General features: G+C 52.6%; 1 protein-coding gene across 1 annotated transcript in view; it reads right to left on the bottom strand.

The window, feature by feature from the left end:
• LOC311118066 (prominin-1-A-like) overlaps positions 1–9,308 on the bottom strand; it is a 27,931-nt gene extending 18,623 nt beyond the window's left edge. The window contains exon 1 of the mRNA XM_084192939.1: positions 9,254–9,308. Within this exon, the coding sequence (XP_084049065.1) occupies positions 9,254–9,307 (54 nt within the window). The 5' untranslated portion in view covers position 9,308. The remainder of the gene's footprint in view (positions 1–9,253) is intronic.
• Between the last annotated feature and the right edge of the window lie 329 nt (positions 9,309–9,637).

A 9,637-nucleotide genomic window follows, 5' to 3' on the forward strand; every position in this document is an offset into this window, starting at 1 on the left:
TGGAGGTACTGGAGGAGAGGTTAGGACTGGAGGTACTGGAGGAGAGGTTAGGACTGGAGGTACTGGAGGAGAGGTTAGGACTGGAGGTACTGGAGGAGAGGTTAGGACTGGAGGTACTGGAGGAGAGGTTAGGACTGGAGGTACTGGAGGAGAGGTTAGGACTGGAGGTACTGGAGGAGAGGTTAGGACTGGAGGTACTGGAGGAGAGGTTAGGACTGGAGGTACTGGAGGAGAGGTTAGGACTGACTGGAGGTACTGGAGGAGAGGTTAGGACTGGAGGGACTGGAGGAGAGGTTAGGACTGGAGGTACTGGAGGAGAGGTTAGGACTAACTGGAGGTACTGGAGGAGAGGTTAGGACTGGAGGGACTGGAGGAGAGGTTAGGACTGGAGGTACTGGAGGAGAGGTTAGGACTGACTGGAGGTACTGGAGGAGAGGTTAGGACTGGAGGTACTGGAGGAGAGGTTAGGACTGGAGGTACTGGAGGAGAGGTTAGGACTGGAGGTACTGGAGGAGAGGTTAGGACTGGAGGTACTGGAGGAGAGGTTAGGACTGGAGGTACTGGAGGAGAGGTTAGGACTAGAGGTACTGGAGGAGAGGTTAGGACTGACTGGAGGTACTGGAGGAGAGGTTAGGACTGGAGGTACTGGAGGAGAGGTTAGGACTGGAGGTACTGGAGGAGAGATTAGGACTGGAGGTACTCGAGGAGAGGTTAGGACTGGAGGTACTGGAGGAGAGGTTAGGACTGGAGGTCCTGGAGGAGAGGTTAGGACTGGAGGTACTGGAGGAGAGGTTAGGACTGGAGGTACTGGAGGAGAGATTAGGACTGGAGGTACTGGAGGAGAGGTTAGGACTGGAGGTCCTGGAGGAGAAGTTAGGACTGGAGGTACTGGAGGAGAGGTTAGGACTGGAGGTACTGGAGGAGAGGTTAGGACTGGAGGTACTGGAGGAGAGGTTAGGACTGACTGGAGGTACTGGAGGAGAGGTTAGGACTGGAGGTACTGGAGGAGAGGTTAGGACTGGAGGTACTGGAGGAGAGGTTAGGACTGGAGGTCCTGGAGGAGAGGTTAGGACTGACTGGAGGTACTGGAGGAGAGGTTAGGACTGGAGGTACTGGAGGAGAGGTTAGGACTGGAGGTGCTGGAGGAGAGGTTAGGACTGGAGGTACTGGAGGAGAGGTTAGGACTGGAGGTACTGGAGGAGAGGTTAGGACTGGAGGTACTGGAGGAGAGGTTAGGACTGGAGGTACTGGAGGAGAGGTTAGGACTGACTGGAGGTACTGGAGGAGAGGTTAGGACTGGAGGTACTGGAGGAGAGGTTAGGACTGACTGGAGGTACTGGAGAAGAGGTTAGGACTGGAGGTACTGGAGGAGAGGTTAGGACTGGAGGTACTGGAGGAGAGGTTAGGACTGGAGGTACTGGAGGAGAGGTTAGGACTGGAGGTACTGGAGGAGAGGTTAGGACTGGAGGTACTGGAGGAGAGGTTAGGACTGGAGGTACTGGAGGAGAGGTTAGGACTGACTGGAGGTACTGGAGGAGAGGTTAGGACTGGAGGTACTGGAGGAGAGGTTAGGACTGACTGGAGGTACTGGAGGAGAGGTTAGGACTGGAGGTACTGGAGGAGAGGTTAGGACTGGAGGTACTGGAGGAGAGGTTAGGACTGGAGGTACTGGAGGAGAGGTTAGGACTGACTGGAGGTACTGGAGGAGAGGTTAGGACTGGAGGTACTGGAGGAGAGGTTAGGACTGGAGGTACTGGAGGAGAGGTTAGGACTGGAGGTACTGGAGGAGAGGTTAGGACTGACTGGAGGTACTGGAGGAGAGGTTAGGACTGGAGGTACTGGAGGAGAGGTTAGGACTGGAGGTACTGGAGGAGAGGTTAGGACTGGAGGTACTGGAGGAGAGGATAGAACTGGAGGTACTGGAGGAGAGGTTAGGACTGACTGGAGGAGAGGTTAGGACTGGAGGTACTGGAGGAGAGGTTAGGACTGGAGGCACTGGAGGAGAGGTTAGGACTGGAGGTACTGGAGGAGAGGTTAGGACTGGAGGTACTGGAGGAGAGGTTAGGACTGGAGGGACTGGAGGAGAGGTTAGGACTGGAGGTACTGGAGGAGAGGTTAGGACTGGAGGTACTGGAGGAGAGGTTAGGACTGGAGGTACTGGAGGAGAGGTTAGGACTGACTGGAGGTACTGGAGGAGAGGTTAGGACTGGAGGTACTGGAGGAGAGGTTAGGACTGACTGGAGGTACTGGAGAAGAGGTTAGGACTGGAGGTACTGGAGGAGAGGTTAGGACTGGAGGTACTGGAGGAGAGGTTAGGACTGGAGGTACTGGAGGAGAGGTTAGGACTGGAGGTACTGGAGGAGAGGTTAGGACTGGGGGTACTGGAGGAGAGGTTAGGACTGGAGGTACTGGAGGAGAGGTTAGGACTGGAGGTACTGGAGGAGAGGTTAGGACTGACTGGAGGTACTGGAGGAGAGGTTAGGACTGGAGGTACTGGAGGAGAGGTTAGGACTGGAGGTACTGGAGGAGAGGTTAGGACTGGAGGTACTGGAGGAGAGGTTAGGACTGGAGGTACTGGAGGAGAGGTTAGGACTGACTGGAGGTACTGGAGGAGAGGTTAGGACTGGAGGTACTGGAGGAGAGGTTAGGACTGGAGGTACTGGAGGAGAGGTTAGGACTGGAGGTACTGGAGGAGAGGTTAGGACTGACTGGAGGTACTGGAGGAGAGGTTAGGACTGGAGGTACTGGAGGAGAGGTTAGGACTGGAGGTACTGGAGGAGAGGTTAGGACTGGAGGTACTGGAGGAGAGGATAGAACTGGAGGTACTGGAGGAGAGGTTAGGACTGACTGGAGGAGAGGTTAGGACTGGAGGTACTGGAGGAGAGGTTAGGACTGGAGGTACTGGAGGAGAGGTTAGGACTGACTGGAGGTACTGGAGGAGAGGTTAGGACTGGAGGTACTGGAGGAGAGGTTAGGACTGGAGGTACTGGAGGAGAGGTTAGGACTGGAGGTCCTGGAGGAGAGGTTAGGACTGACTGGAGGTACTGGAGGAGAGGTTAGGACTGGAGGTACTGGAGGAGAGGTTAGGACTGGAGGTACTGGAGGAGAGGTTAGGACTGGAGGTACTGGAGGAGAGGTTAGGACTGGAGGTACTGGAGGAGAGGTTAGGACTGGAGGTACTGGAGGAGAGGTTAGGACTGGAGGTACTGGAGGAGAGGTTAGGACTGACTGGAGGTACTGGAGGAGAGGTTAGGACTGGAGGTACTGGAGGAGAGGTTAGGACTGACTGGAGGTACTGGAGAAGAGGTTAGGACTGGAGGTACTGGAGGAGAGGTTAGGACTGGAGGGACTGGAGGAGAGGTTAGGACTGGAGGTACTGGAGGAGAGGTTAGGACTGGAGGTACTGGAGGAGAGGTTAGGACTGGAGGTACTGGAGGAGAGGTTAGGACTGGAGGTACTGGAGGAGAGGTTAGGACTGGAGGTACTGGAGGAGAGGTTAGGACTGACTAGAGGTACTGGAGGAGAGGTTAGGACTGGAGGTACTGGAGGAGAGGTTAGGACTGACTGGAGGTACTGGAGGAGAGGTTAGGACTGGAGGTACTGGAGGAGAGGTTAGGACTGGAGGTACTGGAGGAGAGGTTAGGACTGGAGGTACTGGAGGAGAGGTTAGGACTGGAGGTACTGGAGGAGAGTTTAGGACTGACTGGAGGTACTGGAGGAGAGGTTAGGACTGGAGGTACTGGAGGAGAGGTTAGGACTGGAGGTACTGGAGGAGAGGTTAGGACTGGAGGTACTGGAGGAGTGGTTAGGACTGACTGGAGGTACTGGAGGAGAGGTTAGGACTGGAGGTACTGGAGGAGAGGTTAGGACTGGAGGTACTGGAGGAGAGGTTAGGACTGGAGGTACTGGAGGAGAGGATAGAACTGGAGGTACTGGAGGAGAGGTTAGGACTGACTGGAGGAGAGGTTAGGACTGGAGGTACTGGAGGAGAGGTTAGGACTGGAGGCACTGGAGGAGAGGTTAGGACTGGAGGTACTGGAGGAGAGGTTAGGACTGGAGGTACTGGAGGAGAGGTTAGGACTGGAGGGACTGGAGGAGAGGTTAGGACTGGAGGTACTGGAGGAGAGGTTAGGACTGGAGGTACTGGAGGAGAGGTTAGGACTGGAGGTACTGGAGGAGAGGTTAGGACTGGAGGTACTGGAGGAGAGGTTAGGACTGGAGGTACTGGAGGAGAGGATAGGACTGGAGGTACTGGAGGAGAGGTTAGGACTGGAGGTACTGGAGGAGAGGTTAGGACTGGAGGTACTGGAGGAGAGGTTAGGACTGGAGATACTGGAGGAGAGGTTAGGACTGGAGGTACTGGAGGAGAGGTTAGGACTGACTGGAGGTACTGGAGGAGAGGTTAGGACTGGAGGTACTGGAGGAGAGGTTAGGACTGGAGGTACTGGAGGAGAGGTTAGGACTGACTGGAGGTACTGGAGGAGAGGTTAGGACTGGAGGTACTGGAGGAGAGGTTAGGACTGGAGGTACTGGAGGAGAGGTTAGGACTGACTGGAGGAGAGGTTAGGACTGGAGGTACTGGAGGAGAGGTTAGGACTGGAGGCACTGGAGGAGAGGTTAGGACTGGAGGTACTGGAGGAGAGGTTAGGACTGGAGGTACTGGAGGAGAGGTTAGGACTGGAGGGACTGGAGGAGAGGTTAGGACTGGAGGTACTGGAGGAGAGGTTAGGACTGGAGGTACTGGAGGAGAGGTTAGGACTGGAGGTACTGGAGGAGAGGTTAGGACTGGAGATACTGGAGGAGAGGTTAGGACTGACTGGAGGTACTGGAGGAGAGGTTAGGACTGACTGGAGGTACTGGAGGAGAGGTTAGGACTGGAGGTACTGGAGGAGAGGTTAGGACTGGAGGTACTGGAGGAGAGGTTAGGACTGACTGGAGGTACTGGAGGAGAGGTTAGGACTGGAGGTACTGGAGGAGAGGTTAGGACTGGAGGTACTGGAGGAGAGGTTAGGACTGACTGGAGGTACTGGAGGAGAGGTTAGGACTGGAGGTACTGGAGGAGAGGTTAGGACTGACTGGAGGAGAGGTTAGGACTGGAGGTACTGGAGGAGAGGTTAGGACTGGAGGCACTGGAGGAGAGGTTAGGACTGGAGGTACTGGAGGAGAGGTTAGGACTGGAGGTACTGGAGGAGAGGTTAGGACTGGAGGGACTGGAGGAGAGGTTAGGACTGGAGGTACTGGAGGAGAGGTTAGGACTGGAGGTACTGGAGGAGAGGTTAGGACTGGAGGTACTGGAGGAGAGGTTAGGACTGGAGATACTGGAGGAGAGGTTAGGACTGACTGGAGGTACTGGAGGAGAGGTTAGGACTGACTGGAGGTACTGGAGGAGAGGTTAGGACTGGAGGTACTGGAGGAGAGGTTAGGACTGGAGGTACTGGAGGAGAGGTTAGGACTGGAGGTACTGGAGGAGAGGTTAGGACTGGAGGTACTGGAGGAGAGGTTAGGACTGGAGGTACTGGAGGAGAGGTTAGGACTGGAGGTACTGGAGGAGAGGTTAGGACTGACTGGAGGAGAGGTTAGGACTGGAGGTACTGGAGGAGAGGTTAGGACTGGAGGTACTGGAGGAGAGGTTAGGACTGGAGGTACTGGAGGAAAGGTTAGGACTGGAGGTACTGGAGGAGAGGTTAGGACTGGAGGTACTGGAGGAGAGGTTAGGACTGGAGGTACTGGAGGAGAGGTTAGGACTGGAGGTACTGGAGGAGAGGTTAGGACTGGAGGTACTGGAGGAGAGGTTAGGACTGGAGGTACTGGAGGAGAGGTTAGGACTGGAGGTACTGGAGGAGAGGTTAGGACTGGAGGTACTGGAGGAGAGGTTAGGACTGGAGGTACTGGAGGAGAGGTTAGGACTGGAGGTACTGGAGGAGAGGTTAGGACTGACTGGAGGTACTGGAGGAGAGGTTAGGACTGGAGGTACTGGAGGAGAGGTTAGGACTGGAGGTACTGGAGGAGAGGTTAGGACTGACTGGAGGAGAGGTTAGGACTGGAGGTACTGGAGGAGAGGTTAGGACTGACTGGAGGTACTGGAGGAGAGGTTAGGACTGGAGGTACTGGAGGTACTGGAGGAGAGGTTAGGACTGGAGGTACTGGAGGAGAGGTTAGGACTGGAGGTACTGGAGGAGAGGTTAGGACTGGAGGTACTGGAGGAGAGGTTAGGACTGGAGGTACTGGAGGAGAGGTTAGGACTGGAGGTACTGGAGGAGAGGTTAGGACTGGAGGTACTGGAGGAGAGGTTAGGACTGACTGGAGGTACTGGAGGAGAGGTTAGGACTGGAGGTACTGGAGGTACTGGAGGAGAGGTTAGGACTGGAGGTACTGGAGGAGAGGTTAGGACTGGAGGTACTGGAGGAGAGGTTAGGACTGGAGGGACTGGAGGAGAGGTTAGGACTGGAGGTACTGGAGGAGAGGTTAGGACTGGAGGTACTGGAGGAGAGGTTAGGACTGGAGGTACTGGAGGAGAGGTTAGGACTGGAGGTACTGGAGGAGAGGTTAGGACTGGAGGTACTGGAGGAGAGGTTAGGACTGGAGGTACTGGAGGAGAGGTTAGGACTGGAGGTACTGGAGGAGAGATTAGGACTGGAGGTACTGGAGGAGAGGTTAGGACTGGAGGTACTGGAGGAGAGGTTAGGACTGGAGGTACTGGAGGAGAGGTTAGGACTGGAGGTACTGGAGGAGAGGTTAGGACTGGAGGTACTGGAGGAGAGGTTAGGACTGGGGGTACTGGAGGAGAGGTTAGGACTGGAGGTACTGGAGGAGAGGTTAGGACTGGAGGTACTGGAGGAGAGGTTAGGACTGACTGGAGATCCTGGAGGAGAGGTTAGGACTGGAGGTACTGGAGGAGAGGTTAGGACTGGAGGTACTGGAGGAGAGGTTAGGACTGGAGGTACTGGAGGAGAGGTTAGGACTGGAGGTACTGGAGGAGAGGTTAGGACTGGAGGTACTGGAGGAGAGGTTAGGACTGACTGGAGGTACTGGAGGAGAGGTTAGGACTGGAGGTACTGGAGGAGAGGTTAGGACTGGAGGTACTGGAGGAGAGGTTAGGACTGGAGGTACTGGAGGAGAGGTTAGGACTGGAGGTACTGGAGGAGAGGTTAGGACTGGAGGTACTGGAGGAGAGGTTAGGACTGGAGGTACTGGAGGAGAGGTTAGGACTGGAGGTACTGGAGGAGAGGTTAGGACTGGAGGTACTGGAGGAGAGGTTAGGACTGGAGGTACTGGAGGAGAGGTTAGGACTGGAGGTACTGGAGGAGAGGTTAGGACTGGAGGTACTGGAGGAGAGGTTAGGACTGGAGGTACTGGAGGAGAGGTTAGGACTGGAGGTAAGGTACTGGAGGAAAACACTGTCCTATAGTAACAATGACAGTTCAGTTAACCTGTATAGTGTCGCAGTGACAGTTCAGTGACCCTCCAAACAGTTCAACAGTTAAACAGATTCAATCACATTGATGACCAAAGAGAGGTTCACTTTAAAAATTGTAACATTATATTAAGATAACTGATCATTAATAAATATAAATAAATACATACACTGAGTATACTAACATTAAGAACACCTTCCTAATATTGAGTTGCCCTCAGAACCGCCTCGATTCGTCAAGGCATGGATTCTACAAGGTGTCGAAAGCGTTCCACAGGGATGCTGGCCCATGTTGACTCCAATGCTTCCCACAGTTGAGTCAAGTTGGCTGGATGTCCTTTGGGTGTTGGACCATTCTTGATACAGACGGGAAACCGTTGAGCGTGAGAAACCCAGCAGCGTTGCAATTCTTGACACAAACCGGTGCGCCTGGCACCTACTACCATACCCCGTTCAAAGGCACTTACATCTTTTGTCTTGCCCATTCACCTTCTGAATGGCACACATACACAATCCATGTCTCAAGGCTTAAAAATCCTTCTTGAACCTGTCTCCTCCCCTTCATCTACACTGATTAAAGTGGATTTAACAGGTGACATCAATAAGGGATCAAAGCTTTCACCTGGATTCACCTGGTCAGTCTATGTCATGGAAAGAGCAGGTGTTCTTAATGTTTTGTACACTCAGTGTATATTTATATAAAAATATATATATAAACGCAACATGCAACAATTTCAAAGATTTTAATGAGATACAATTCATATTAGGAAATCAGTCAATTGAAATAAATTCATTAGGCCCTAATCTTGACTGGGAATACAGATATGCATCTGTTGGTCACAGATACCTTTAAAAAAAGGTAGGGGCGTGGATCAGAAAACCAGTCAGTATCTGGTGTGACCACCATTTGCCTCATGCAGCGCGACACATCTCCTTCACATAGAGTTGATCAGGCTGTTGATTGTGGCCTGTGGAACGTTGTCCCACTCCTCTTCAATGGCTGTGCGAAGTTGCTGGATATTGGTGGGAACTGGAACACGCTGTCGTGCGCGTCGATCCAGAGCATCCCAAACATGCTCAATGGGTGACATCTGATGAGTATGCAGGCCATGGAAGAACTGGGACATTTTCATCTTCCAGGAATTGTGATCAGATCCTTGTGACATGGGGCCGTGTATTATCATGCTAAAACATGAGGTGATGGCAGCTGATGAATGGCACAACAATGGGCCTCAGGATCTCGTCACGATATCTCTGTGCATTCAAATTGCCGATGATAAAATGCAATTGTGCTCTGGCAACAGCTCTGGTGGACATTCCTGCAGTCAGCATGCCAATTGCATGCTCCCTCAGAACTTGAGACATCTGTGGCATTGTGTTGTGTGACAAAACTGCACATTTTAGAGTGGCCTTTTATTGTCCCCAGCACAAGGTGCACCTGTGTAATGATCATACTGTTTAATCAGCTTCTTGATATGCCACACCTGTCAGATGGAAGGATTATCTTGGCAAAGGAGAAATGCTCATTAACAGGGATGTAAACACATTTGTGCGCAACATTTGAAAGAAATAAGCTTTTTGTGTGTATGGAAAATTTCTGGGATCTTTTATTTCAGCTCATGAAACATGGGACCAACACTTTACATGTTGCGTTTATATTTTGGTTCAGTGTATATTATGTGGATTCATTTCCAACAACATGACTGTTACATAGCAACAGGAGGAAATAGAAAAATATATACATATACATATATACATACATATATATAGAAATATATATATATATATATATACTGGTACTATATATATACACAGTATATAACTAACTTGATAACTTACAGAGTTTTTGACCCAGTCAGTGTACTGTCTGAAGTATCCAACCAGGCTCCGCATGTACACATCAGTCTCCTGCAGGACAATGGGAGGATGGTTAGAGTGGGTGGATGGGAGGATGGTTAGAGTGGGTGGGTGGGAGGATGGTTAGAGTGGGTGGATGGGAGGATGGTTAGAGTGGGTGGGTGGGGGGATGGTTAGAGTGGGTGGGTGGGAGGATGGTTAGAGTGGGTGGGAGGGAGGATGGTTAGAGTGGGTGGGTGGGAGGATGGTTAGAGTGGGTGGATGGGAGGATGGTTAGAGTGGGTGGATGGGAGGATGGTTAGAGTGGGTGGGTGGGAGGTGGGAGGATGGTTAGAGTGGGTGGTGGGAGGATGGTTAGAGTGGGTG

Source organism: Coregonus lavaretus, assembly GCF_964263955.1.
Source record: "Coregonus lavaretus genome assembly, contig: HAP1_SCAFFOLD_6626, whole genome shotgun sequence".
NCBI classification, from domain to species: domain Eukaryota; kingdom Metazoa; phylum Chordata; class Actinopteri; order Salmoniformes; family Salmonidae; genus Coregonus; species Coregonus lavaretus.